Source organism: Nannospalax galili, unplaced genomic scaffold, assembly GCF_000622305.1.
Source record: "Nannospalax galili isolate Female #2095 unplaced genomic scaffold, S.galili_v1.0 scaffold307, whole genome shotgun sequence".
NCBI lineage: Eukaryota > Metazoa > Chordata > Mammalia > Rodentia > Spalacidae > Nannospalax > Nannospalax galili.
In genome coordinates this window covers 1,012,124-1,025,605 of record NW_008359625.1, presented here as the reverse complement: position 1 = coordinate 1,025,605, position 13,482 = coordinate 1,012,124, and the positions used below count along the sequence as shown (strand labels likewise).

The window sequence follows — 13,482 nt, the reverse complement described above, 5'->3', positions numbered from 1 at the left end:
CCACTTTTAATTACATAGAATTATTACTCTATCATCTATCTAGATTTATTGAAAAATTTCCCCAGATCTAAAAACCTCTGAGCCACCCCATTAGCACAGCTATGGAAATAAAGAGAGCCCTTCAAGGCAGGGGCTTTGAAGTAGACACAGTGTTCTCAGTTCTGTTCCAGCCACTTTCACAGAGGACAGCTCCAAATATCTCCCCTCTGATAAAGGCTTTAACACTCTGACCAGGATTTTGAACAAGGCTCTTGTCAGTCGCCCCTCAAAGAGCAGCAGACACCCTGTCACTAGGACCACCTGGTCACGTAGTCATGACCCCATTCATCACGCCACACAGTCGGCAGTCATGACACCCACAACTGATCTAGAGTCTGAATTGGCCTTGGGTGTAATTTTAAAAAGAGACCACGAGCTGAGCCAAGCGTGGTGGCGTACACCTTTGATTCCAGCACTGGGGAGGCAGAGACAGGCAGATCTCTGTGAGTTCAAGGCCAGCCTGGTCTACATAGTGAGTTCTAGGTCAGCTGGGGCTACAGGGAGACCCTGTCTCAAAGCAGGTTGAGCAGAGGCCAGGGGAGCAAGCTGGTAAGCAGTGTTCCTATATGGCATGTGCTTTAGCTCCCCGCCTCCAGGTTCCTGCCCTGAGTTCCTACCTTGGGCTCCCTCAGTGATAAACTGTGACCCAGGAGATGTAAACCAAATAAACCCTTTCCTCCCCAAGTTGTATTGGTCAGAATGTTTTGTCATAGCAGTCGAAAGCAGACTAGAACAATATCTCTGTAAGATAGAGGCTAGTGTGGTCTACACAGCGAGTTCCAGACCAGCTGAGGCAATAGGGAGACCCTGTCTCAAAAAACAAATAAGAAAACAAAACACAAACTAGAACTCTAAACTCTTCTTGTACCAACATTTCAGATAAGAAATACTTAACCTGCAATAACAAAGCAAAATAATGTCCTACCTTTGTTAGAGAAAGGTAGATGCTGCAACTGGGAAAATAAGAAATCCTGGCTGGTTCTCAAATACCTCATAGTAGGGCCAGATGTATCAGAGCATGCACATAGCTGGTATATCACCTAGTGAAATAAAAGAAAATCTCTGAATCTTAGTACCGACTTTCAAGTAACAAAATATGAGCATGAAAAATAAAGATGCATCATCAACTCCAACAAATATACAATCATATGTATAAAATAAACATGTTTAGATTTCCAAATCCAGGTCCTTGGCATCCTAGCTCAAGAAAATACAATGAAACACAGTTAAAAGTGCTGACATTGCCAGAGGCAGTTTGTAATCCCAGAACTCATGAGGATCCTGACTTCAAGGCTAGTCTGGGTTATGTAACAAGACCCATCCAAAAAAAAGGTTTCATATGACACAGGACTGAAATCATCCTAAATGAATTTATTAATATATGCACAAAATTAATTAATAAGCTTAATATTTTAACTATTATTAGTTATTACTAGGTAGTCACTTCTGAAAACAATAGCTATTTCATCTCTACTTTTTTTTTAGTATTTTATTTTATTTTTAATTTTATGTGTATGAGTGTATTGCCTGCTTGTAGGTAAGTGCACCCATGTCATGCAATCAATGCCCAAGGAGGTCAGAAGAGGCTGTTGGATACCCTGGGACTGGAGTTATGGACAGTTGTTAGCTGCCATGTGGATGCCGGGATTCGAACCTGGGTCCTCTGCAAAAGGAGTCAGTGCTCCTAACTGCTGAGCCATCTCTCCAGGCCCCCACCTCTGCTTTTTTAAAAAAATATTTTTTATTGAATTTTTGTGTATTTCACACACAACATCTTAGTCCTCTTTATACATCAGCATCCTCTCAGCTTCCACTCCCCCATACCAGATTTCATGTATTCTATCATTTATGTTAAGGCCTATTGAGTCAAGTTAGTCTTCTCTGATGTCCCTCAGTGCAAGTTCATCCACTGTGCCTATCTAGAGTCACTCCCTTAAAGAAGATCATTTCTTCCTCTCATCTCTACTTTTAAAAGATAATAAAATATATTATCTTTAGAACTGAAGCAATTGCAAAACCACAAAGATTTGTAAGCAACTATATAACAAATACAAGCTCTAAATAAAAATTTAATGAAAAAAAAATATTGGGGGGAAAAGCATTTAATATCCAATATAAGAAAAATTGAATAGCTCCACTCAGGAGGCAGAGGCAGGAGGATCTCTTTGAGTTCAAGGCCAGCCTAGCCTTCATAATTAAAAAAGCCAAATTTAAAAAAAAGAAAAAATGAATAGCACACACACACACACACACACACACACACACACACACACACACGCACACACGCACACAAAACCATTATGTAGGACTATCCATTTCTAAATAGGCAAAATGGCAAAAAATAAGAAAACTGAAAATAATTTATAATAAAGAGTCCATCTATAGTCATTAAATAATTAAGCCAGTTTTGATGGCTGAATACCTGTAGTTCCAGAAAGCTAGGAAAAAGAACAGCTTGAACCTAGGAGTTTGAGTCTAGCCTGGGAAACAAAGCAAGAATACATTTCTTTAAAATATATAGGGGCTCAGGGCTGGAGAGATGGCTCAGCAGTTAAGAGCACCACCTGCTCTTGCAGAAGATGCCAGTTCAGTTCCCAGCACTCACCGTGGGCGCTAACAACCATCTGAAACTCTGGTTTCAGGGGATCCAATGCGCCCTCTTCTGGCCTTCAAGGGCATTGCATGATACAAGTACATGCATGCAGGTAAAACTCATCCACATAAAAGTAAAAATAAATACACATTAACTATGAAACTGTGAATAGAAGTCTATTTAGTAAATCATTCTTTTTTAAATTATTTATTCAATAACCACATACTTAGAAGAAGCATTTAATTATTGCAGTTATACTGAGTACAATATTGTATAACTGTAACAATTCAACTGTAAACCTAAAAATTGGCTGTAAATTTTTAGGTTTACAGTAGAATTATTACAGTTATACAACATTGTACTCAGTATAAACCCTATAAGACATAAAATAAAATGAGGTTTTAACCTTTAAAAAAGATCTCCATTTCATTATTAAAATACACAGTTTCATACTCGGGTTTTATTTCTTAGCAGAGAACCACAGCCAAAGTTCACTTGCTTTATGGAAATGAGGCTTATTGTTTGTGTTAAATACAAAGAGAAATATAAATAAAATTGGAATTTGTTATTTAAGTTGTTAAAAAAAAGTAAAAATAAATAAAATTTAAGACTCATACATATAAGTCAAATGTGTGTGTGTGTATATATATATGATATATATATATATATATCATATATATATATACATATCATATGACCAGACTTATTAATACTTACCATTTACAAATTCCGTAATTGCTAACCTGCCTAACTGCTAAAACTGATTGTAGTCCTGAAATCAGTGCTCAAAATTCTTCTGTGGTTATTCACGTAGTCAGTGAAAATTCCAGCTGCCCAACTCATATGGACTCAAAGCAATGCTCTTCCACTGCATTCCAAATCTCTTACTACAAATAACGATGTCTTTTATAGACTAGTTACTGTCACATTTATAGCTTTGTTCTTTTAACTAGTAATTTTGCTGTTTGAATCAAAACTAAGGACCAGTGAGATGGCTCAGTGGGTAAAGGCATCTGTTCCCAATCCTGATGACCTGAGTTCAATCCCCAGGACTCATATGGTAGAAGGAGGAACAGACTCCCACAAGTTGTCCTCTGATCTCCATACACATATGGTATCACATGTGTGTCCACATTCATGCACACGTGCAGATACACACAAAACAAATAAAATGTAATTAAAAAATGAGTATTTTTTTTAAAAAACAAGAAAGCTGTGAGATGAAAGTGCCTTTCAGAGAAAATCTTTGTTAGTAAACTCCATACAAGCCTGATTACAGTGCCGTCTTCCCGAGCTCAGTATTAATGAAGCATCAATATGTATTACATAAGATACTTTTAACTGAAATATAAACAAAATAAGATTATAGGTTACCAATTAATAAGAATGCTGGGAACAAGGACTTGCAGGAATCTAAATATGAATTTTGCCTAAGCACCACAGTCTAGGACTTTGCCAGTTAGTGCTCACAGTGACCATAAAACACACCCCAAAAAATGACTGCATATCTCTGCCAAAAATCTCTTATTTAGTGAGAGTGTGTGTATGTGTGTGTGTGTGTGTGTGCGCGCGCGCATGCGCACAAGTGCTCACCCATGGTATGTGTGGGCACATGTGCCAAGACACACATGTGGAGGTCAGAGAACAACTCTGTGGAATTGGTTCTCTCCTTCCACCATGTGGGTTCCTGGGACTGAACTCAATAGTCAGATTTGACAGGAAGCTGAGCCATCTTGCTGGCCCAAAACAGAAAGACACAGACACACACACACACACACACACACAAAATTTTGTTAAAGATTTATCTTATTTTTACTTGTGTATGTGTGGATACATGTGCATGTGGGTACCAGAAAACGGCAGTAAATATCCTAGAGCTAGGGTAATAGATGGTTATGTGTTATGGCCTGATCAATTCAGTTTGACCTGGGACTTGAAACTTGGCATAGGATACCAGATATATTTCTTATATTTTTCTTGTGGCTTTGTGCATGCTCCTTCCCCATTGGCTGGTAGCCAATGAAGGGAGCTTTTTGGAGGCCGGTTAGTCAGCGACGGGTAAGACCTTCTCAGAGCAGAGCAGATCACCGGCCAATCAACCTACGGGCTTTGCTCTGGCAGAGGGCGACCTAAGACAGGCACGGTCTTTCCATCCTGAACTTGGCATTTAACAAATAAAAAAGGGGGAAATGTTGGGAGCTTTACTATTAGCATAGCCATTGCTGCATTAGATTGTGGCAGCTTGCCTTGACTTAAGCATTGAAGAAAGAATGCTGCCACTTTAAGAGCTTCCCTGATCTCTGCTTCTGTGGTCAGAGTTGACAGGCTATGCTTCTCTGATTAATTGACAGTCTTGGAAACATAACTAAAGCGTTCTGTAACTAAAGCACCAGAGTATCTCAGCACTGATAGCTTGGTTTCTATGTATGATTATTGAATTATAGTAGTTGCTAAGAGTAATCATAGCCAATCTTGGATACTGTAAACTTCATGTGAGTTTCAGCTGGTGAGGTAATGTAGTTACGCACTGTATCCTTGGTTATTCCCTGGTTACTTTCTGTTAGTGATGTATCCTTAGTTATCCTTGGTTATTCCTTGGTTACTCCAGATCTGATTCCTATATAAGCTTGCTTTAGTTCATAATAAACATGCACTGGCATCTAAACCTCTGCATCTCTGGTGTCTTGATTTATATCCGTCAGGGTCCCCAAGCCCATCAGGCTTGAACTGTGGTCACTGCACCATGACAGTTATGAACCATCTTACATGGGTGCTGGGAAGGGAACTCAGGTCTTCCAGCCCCAGAAAAAATATTCTTAAGAAAAATACGAGGAGCTGGAGAGATGGTTCAGTAGTTAAGAGCACTGGCTGCTCTTGCAGAAGACCCAGGTTTGATTCCCAGCACCCGCATGGTGGCTAACAACCATCTGTAACTCCAGTTTCGGGGGATCCAACACCCTCTTCGGACCTCTGCAGGCATTGCACAACACAGGTGTACCCACCCACATGCACGCATTACACTCATACATATAAAATAAAAATAATAAATAAAGGGCTGGAGAGATGGCTCAGAGGTTAAGAGCATTGGCTGCTCTTGCAGAGGACCCAGGTTGGATTCCCAGCACCCACATGGCGGCTACGAACCATCCTTAACTCCAGTTCCAGGGGAATCCAAAGCCCTCTTCTGACCTCCACAGCACTGCACAACACGGGTGCACTCATATACATGCAGGCAATACACTCATACACATAAAGTAAAAATAATAAATATTTTAAAAAATAAGCCAGGCGTGGTGGTGCACGCCTTTAATCCCAGCACTCGGGAGGCAGAGGCAGGCAGATCTCAGAGAGTTCAAGGCCAGCCTGGTCTACATAGTGAGTTCCAGGACAGCTGGAGCTACAGGGAGACCCTGTCTCAAAAAGACAAAAAAAGAAAGAAAAAAAAAAGATACTTTATCCATATATAGGTTTATACCTTTCTTGATTTAGAAAAATGTTTAGGAGTCAGTGAGCTGGCTCAGTGATGCCAAGCCTGACAACTTAGCTCAATTTCTGGGGCCCACATGATGGAAGAAGAAAGCAGACCACAAGTTGCCCTCTGACCTTCACATGAGTGCCATGGTATGTGCATTAAAAATGGGAATGACGGTGCATTTACATTGAGAAATTAGTAACAAATTATAAAGTCTAGTCCTTAGAACACCTCTAAAATGAAAACAAGACATAAACACAGTAAGTCAAAATCCTCATCAAAACTCAAACTTTGATCAGACTTTGCACCATCTCACATGCCTCAAGGACTTCAAAATTCACCTGGTTCTTCAAAGGTGCTTTTCCTTCCTCTCTAAGTCTCAACAATCCATTTCACAGACTAAAAAGCTCAAAACTGGAGACACTTCGGAGCATGCAAAAGGTAATTTGGCCAGGAGCAGACAGCAACTAGAGCTCTTCTGATCCAAAGCCACTGCTCAGGCCCCCAAAAGAGCTACTTTAAATATCGCACCACTGGTAAAATTCATCCAAAATATCTAATGGTCCAGGTTCTGACAGTTAGGATCTTTAGGTCTACAGGATTTGAATGTTTACGCTTCATGGATTTTATCCATAAATCAAAGACTGGGCAAACTACTACATGAACTGATTTGGATAATGTCTGTCACTCTGTGCTAAACACACTTTTTCATTGTCTACTCTCAGTTCTACAGAGTTTTGTCTTTCTGCCTACCTGGTAGCACAGCTCAGCCAGCTGAGGATACTCCCGCACTGCCACAGGGCCAGTTCTCCCCTTCGTCCCTTTCTCCAGGATGTTGAGGATGGCATGCAGGCACGTCCGAGGGCAGCCTAACACTCCTGCATGAAACCAAAAGGAAATTCAACTTTTCCTACAGAATTTCTGCATCAGAAACCTGAGACTGCCTTTACAAAAATCAAATTCTGTAAAAATGTGAACACTCTTCCAATTACTGATTCGGAAAATGGACAAATGCCAACCCTCTAAATCTGTTTAGACAGTTTAAACCTAGGTTCTAAAGACTGACCCACCACACTACCTTTCATGGGTCGTTTTTTTCAATAAATTACATTGTGAAAGCAGTACTCAATAAATGACCACTTACATAGACGAACATGTAAGAAATAAATGTCCCTGTGTCTTGCGACTATACCTGGGTCTTGTAGGTTTGTGGTACTGACAGGTTTCTTCAATTCAAAGCCCAACAGGTAGAGAGCAAGATTGGGTGGATTGCGTTCCAGAGATGTGATGAGAAGATTCAAAATGTGGATTCTTGTTTCATGACGGATTACAGCTAACTTCTTTTCAGTCTCTGAACCTGAAAGTGGAAATCACAAATCAATACAAGGTGACATATGTCAAATTTAAAAATAAAAAGCATGTATAAAAAGTTCCACATTAACTTTATTCTTGTCGTCATTACACTGGCTTGATTTAAATAATCCTAACACTCTTATACATTCATTCTAGCAAAATCTCAATTTCTCTTTACATCAACACTAGACTAATAAGGATTTCAAGCACTTTCTCTATACTACATATGTACATAAGTTAAAATCATGCATGTTGACCTAAGGCATACCCTCTTCTACACGTACAAATTCTTCCATATCTTCACTGTCCAAACAGTCCACAAATCCAGCCATCAGCTTCTGGCTCACATTCTGAAGTCACAAAGACAGAAAAACAATGGATTAATAAAAACATTCTACATATTAGATAATCAACAATAAATACAAATTTTCATATGTAAAAACAAAGGCAAATATGCTCCAAGTATTTAGATTTTAGTTGCTTTTAATGAATAGAAAACTTAGGTTTTTAAATTGCCATACATCAGCTTTTTATAGAAATAAGTAGGCATGGGGGCATGCACCTGTAATCTGAGAACTCAGGAGACTGAGACAAGATGATCTTAATGGGAGGGAGAAAAAGGAGGGAAGGAGGGGAAAATCTGGCAGATAGCAGGATGTTCAAATCAGTAACAATTTATATTAAACATCAGAGCTTAACATGGCAGCTTACACCTGTAATCCAGTACTCAAGAGGCAGAAGAAGCAGACAGTAAATTTTAAGCCAGCTTAGTCCACCTAGCCAGTTTCCTGTCTTTAAAAAAACACCCCAGAATCCAGAGGCCATACTATTAATTACAGTGGTTTTCAATCTCGGCAGTGCCATCATTCTAGACGGCACCTATGAAGATGTGAGGCCATTTTGAGTTGTTACAACTAGAGTTTACTACTGACACACAGTGGGAGAAGATTCAATGATGTTAAAGGTTTTATCGTCTGAGAAATAATCACACACAAACTGAAGATCCTGGAGGCTGGTGACACGGCTCAGCAGGTGAGGATGTTTGCCATCAATCTTGCTGACCTGAATTCAATCTCCAGAGCATATGTGGTAGAAGAACTAACTCCCAACAATTGTTCTCTAACCTACACGTGTGCGCACACACAAAATAAATGAATATTTAAAACAAAAAAGCAAAGGTCTATCCAATCCAAGCTGCCAAAATATCTTCTATTTTAAAATATTGCAAGGGCTGGAGAGATGGCTCAGCAGTTAAGAGCACTGGCTGTTCTTACAGAGGACCTGGGTTCAGTTCCCAGCACCCACATGCTGGCTAACAACCATGCGTTATTCCAGTTCCAGAGGATTCAATGCCCTCTTCTGGCCTCTGTGGGTACCAGACACATACATGATGCAAATACATACATACATACATACATGCAGGCGAACACTCATACACATAAAAATAAACAACAACAAAATCAGTTACCTGGTCATGTGTGAAATCACCAACCATTTTGATCTGAATGTTAGAATTGCAGGAGATACAGCAGAGAATCTTGGCACTCTCAAATGCCAACTCAGGATTAGTGTTCCCATGATACAGATACCTTTAGAACACGAAAACATTGAAGAACGATGTGATGAAACTTGGCTTTTCACTGTTCTCAACAAAGAAAATTTAAAAAAGCATTCACCTACTCATACAGCAGTTTTGGGCAAATGAGAAAAATATTCCCCCCTCCTTTTTTTTTTTTTAAATTTGTAAACTGTAGTTTATTCCAGAGATGATAAAGGTATAGAAAATCTTATCGCCGTGCTAGAATGTTTTCTAAATAAGTGGCATAGATTTGTTTTGTGTGTACATTAGGAAGTTCACCCACTTGAAGGACTTCCTGGAACAGGAAATAGGATGGATGAGGCTAGAGAAGAGGGAAGGCTGAGAACAGACTTTCCCATCCCACCCTCCTCATGGGGCTCCTTGTCATTCCTTTCAGGGTATCGGGTGCTGCTCCGATATGAAGGCTTTGAAAATGATGCCAGTCATGACTTCTGGTGCAACCTGGGAACTGTGGATGTCCACCCGATTGGCTGGTGTGCCATCAACAGCAAGATCCTGGTGCTTCCACAGAGTAAGTTAAGAACTTTTTCCTGTCCTAGTTCCCGTCGGACCCTTGGTAGAAGGGGAGACTTCTGTCTTAGAACCCGCTTACCCCCTTGCCTCTCCTGTTCTAGAAGCCTCTGGGCAGTTCTCAGTTATAGAGCCTGGTTTTGTAAGATGAAGATTTCCCTTTCTAACTAGAAAAAGTCTATTACAGGCTGAATCATGTCCCTCCAAAATGCCTATGTTGAGGTCTCAATCCAGTGACCCTACTTCGAAAAAAAGTCTTTGCATACATAGCATGTCAAGTACAGATGTGGTTATTAAGGAGGATACAATGACTGTCTTTACAAAAGGGGAGATTTGGATAGAAGCCCCCTACCCAGGGATCACCATATGAAGCTGAGAGAGAGATGAGCCAATGATGCTACAAGCTACCCCAAGTCACTAGATACATTGTGCTGGATAACTTTAGTGTCACTTGACACACCTGGGTTGAAGGAGCCTCAGCTGGGGAATTTCCTCCATTGGAGTGGCCTGTGGCCATGTCTGTGGGGTATCTTCTTGATTGTTGAGTGATGTGGGAGGGCCCAGCCCACTGTGGGTGGTGCCACCCCTGAGCAGGTGGGTCTATGTTGCATAAGAAAGCAGACTGAGCAGGGGCCAGGGAGCAAGTCAGTAAGCAGTGTTCCTCCATGGCCTGTGCTCCAGCTGCTTCCAGGTTCCTGCCCTGAGTTCCTACCTTGAGCTCCATGATGAACTGTGTCCCAGGAGATATAAGCCAAATAAACCCTTTCCTCCCCAAGTTGGTTTTGGTCAGAGTATTTTGTCACAGCAATAGAGAAGCAGCTAGAACATACATGTAGTCACATGTATATACATGCACAAATACAGGGACAGGGGTTGCTACCTAACCCCTCCAAAAACTCTCAGTTTCCCTACAGGAGACAAACAATGTTCATTACAGATTTAGAAACTTCTAGGACACAGGATGAACTAAGAAGAGGAAAAAAGAAGACATGGGAAATCTCAAAGTAAATAAAATCAAAGGAGTGAAATTAGGCAAAATTAAAAGCAGGCCAAACTACAATAATCGGTGGTATATTTAAATATGAGACAAGTTTAGAAATAAAAACTAGAATGCCCCTGAGATCCCTACTCTCATTTGTCTACCAACAAACGTAACTTGCCTGGCAATGCTGACCACGTTGTCTGCCTTCTTAGTTCTGGGATTAATCCCCTGCAGCAGCTGTTCCAAAGGAGAGACTATGAGAGCCAGCTGACTCTCCCTGAGAAGATCCATGAAGAGATTTTCCTTTTGCAGTGTCAGATTAAGAAGTGCGAGGCAATGCTGTACCGCTTTTTCCAGATGTTTTTTTCCTATAACCCCCAAACGAAGTTAGAATCTAAATGAATCTTGGAAACTTATAGCAAATGCTTAGAGAAAAGAAGCTAACAAACAAGGTTTCGTTTTGAAAGGCCATTGTCTTTTCAGACTTCCAACAGCAACTTCACATCACTGTCACTACATATTATCAGTTACTTCTCTGACTCAGGTTTCTAACATGAATTAGCTTCTCCTTTAACTTTCCCATGATCCTTTAGAGTAACAGCTCTCAGAATGGGGTGATTTGACCCCAAAGAACAGCTGACAACACCTATAACCACTTCTACTTATCCTAACTGGAAAAGTATAACTGGCATCCAGTAGACAGAAGCCTACAGCATACAGTACAGCACGCACTGTGAAGAAATTTTCAACCTAAACTGCCAGTTAGTGCCTAGGGTGAGAAAATGACTTCAAGTAAGATGTAATCACTATGGAAAATAAATACAAAATATAAGGCTCGCCTGATATTCCAACCATTCATATTTAAAATGTGAACCTAATTCTTTCCACAGTTTCTTATATATGTGAATTATACATTTAGAATCCTTTGTTTAGAATTTGGCTTTTCTTTTTTAGATCACTGTCACATTCGAGACAATACAGCACAGTGGTATAAGGTATGGGCTCTGGGGCCTAAGTGCCTAAATCAAATCCCAGCTCTCACTTATTGAAGAAAATCAATGTAACCTCTTTGTGTGTCATTTTGTTAAAAGGAAATAAGACCTACCACATAAGACTTTTGTAGAGATTAAATGTATTACTACAGGTGATATACTTTTAAGAGCCAATTGCCTAGAGAGTACTCAATAAGCTGTAATTAATGGTAATGATATTAAAGTTTACTGAACACTACATTCCAGACTCTATATAGCAAGTGCTTTTACAAATAATATAGGATTATATATAAAAAGTTTGGCTTGTTAAAGATATGAAAGATAATTTTCATTACTTACAGAAGACCTTGTGATGAGATAAGGTTCACAGTGAATTAGAGTCTCTGTAACTTACTCTATTTTCACTGTTAAGAACTCTCATTTATAATGACAATTGAAAATTATAGGTATGAGACTCAGTGAAAAAGAGCTTCAGAGATCACTTATTTTACATTCTCAGTTTTTAAAGATGAAAATATCAACAGTTTTCAAGGCATAAAGACTTTCAAGATAGGGCTGGAGAGATGGCTCAGCCGTTAAGAGCACTCGCTTTTCTTCCAGAAGAGCCAGGTTCAGTTCCCACCACCCATGTGGCAGCTAACAACCATCCATGACTCTAGTTCCTGAGGACCCGAAGCCCTCTTCTGGCCTCCACAGGTGTTCTCATACAATCATGTACATAAAAATTTTTAAAAAATACTTTTTTTTTGAAACAAGACTTCTAGGCACTTACCAGGAAAAGGAGCATAGGTATCGAGCTGCTTCACTCCTTCTTCCAGTAAACTGAGTGCCAGTTCTAACATGGGTGACTCATTCAGAAGATGATACATCAGACTGAAGCCAGGTGGCTTATAAGCTATGATCTCCTCTCCTAAACAGAACATAACATCATCCCAAAGATAGCAAATCAAGTCTTTTTCAAAAACATTTTAAAAACTTATTTTTTGTGTCTCTGTGTAGTTAGAGGACAACTTTAGGAGCTGATTCTCTCATTCTATCATATGGGTCCCATGAACTAACGCAGGTCATCAGGCTTGGCACAGGCATCTCAACCCACTTAGGTAACTCACCAGTGGGCCCATGAATCAATGTTTTAGTCATATCCTTTATATTATTAAATGTATGACATTGTAACTTAAATGGGATGAAAACAGTTAAAGGCAAGTTTCAAAAGAGACACAAACACTGGGTATCAATATATAGGGAGGCCAGGTGCCTAGTATAAACTAATTCCTGGAAGAATCCATAATGTAGGTATTTTAATCTTCTACTCAGCAAAATCTTATTTTCTCTCTTGAACAGAATAATTGAAATGATTAAAACAATAAAGCAAAGCTTAAATTCTATTTATCTTATAAATTTTAGCTTACATTTTATTTTATATGCATATTCTAAATCATAGATATTTTAAAAAGTGAAGGAATTATGTTACCTTGTAGTTCCACAAACTGGTCTACAAAATCTTCAAGCTGAGGTTCATAATCTCTTAGCAGTTTATGAAACACCTCCAAAACAACCTCAGCAACTTCCCACTGTAAGACAAAACGAGCACTTAAGCAGTGATCAACAGTCCAGGGGGCCTGGCCAGGCTTTTGGTTCCCTTCACTACTCTCCCCAGAAAAGAAATGAAGTCCCACGTCTACCTGATTAATTTATGAAAAGCAATCTTAACTCATGTTACTTCATTTTGCTGAAGGATAACAAACTGGCTTGTTTTCCAGACAAAACACTCTTTAAAATATTACTTATGTTTCTAGCCAGGTATGGTGGAGCACAGCTTTAATCCCAGCACTCTGGAAGCCAGAGGCAGGCTGATCTTTGATACAGAGGCCAGCCTGGTCTATATCAAGTTCCTGTCTCAAAAAAAAAAAAAAAAAAAAAAAAAAAAAAAAAAAAAAAAAA

At 39.6% G+C, this 13,482-nt stretch overlaps 1 protein-coding gene across 1 annotated transcript in view; it reads right to left on the bottom strand.

Annotated features, from left to right (window-relative positions):
- The window catches only part of Nup205 (nucleoporin 205), an 88,461-nt gene that overhangs the window by 38,117 nt on the left and 36,862 nt on the right, over window positions 1–13,482 (bottom strand). The window contains exons 16-23 of the mRNA XM_008823467.2: window positions 13,013–13,112; window positions 12,314–12,451; window positions 10,728–10,917; window positions 8,926–9,046; window positions 7,726–7,807; window positions 7,297–7,461; window positions 6,858–6,982; window positions 965–1,079 (exon numbers count right to left, since the gene is read on the bottom strand). Of these exons, the coding sequence (XP_008821689.1) occupies window positions 965–1,079; window positions 6,858–6,982; window positions 7,297–7,461; window positions 7,726–7,807; window positions 8,926–9,046; window positions 10,728–10,917; window positions 12,314–12,451; window positions 13,013–13,112 (1,036 nt within the window). The remainder of the gene's footprint in view (window positions 1–964; window positions 1,080–6,857; window positions 6,983–7,296; window positions 7,462–7,725; window positions 7,808–8,925; window positions 9,047–10,727; window positions 10,918–12,313; window positions 12,452–13,012; window positions 13,113–13,482) is intronic.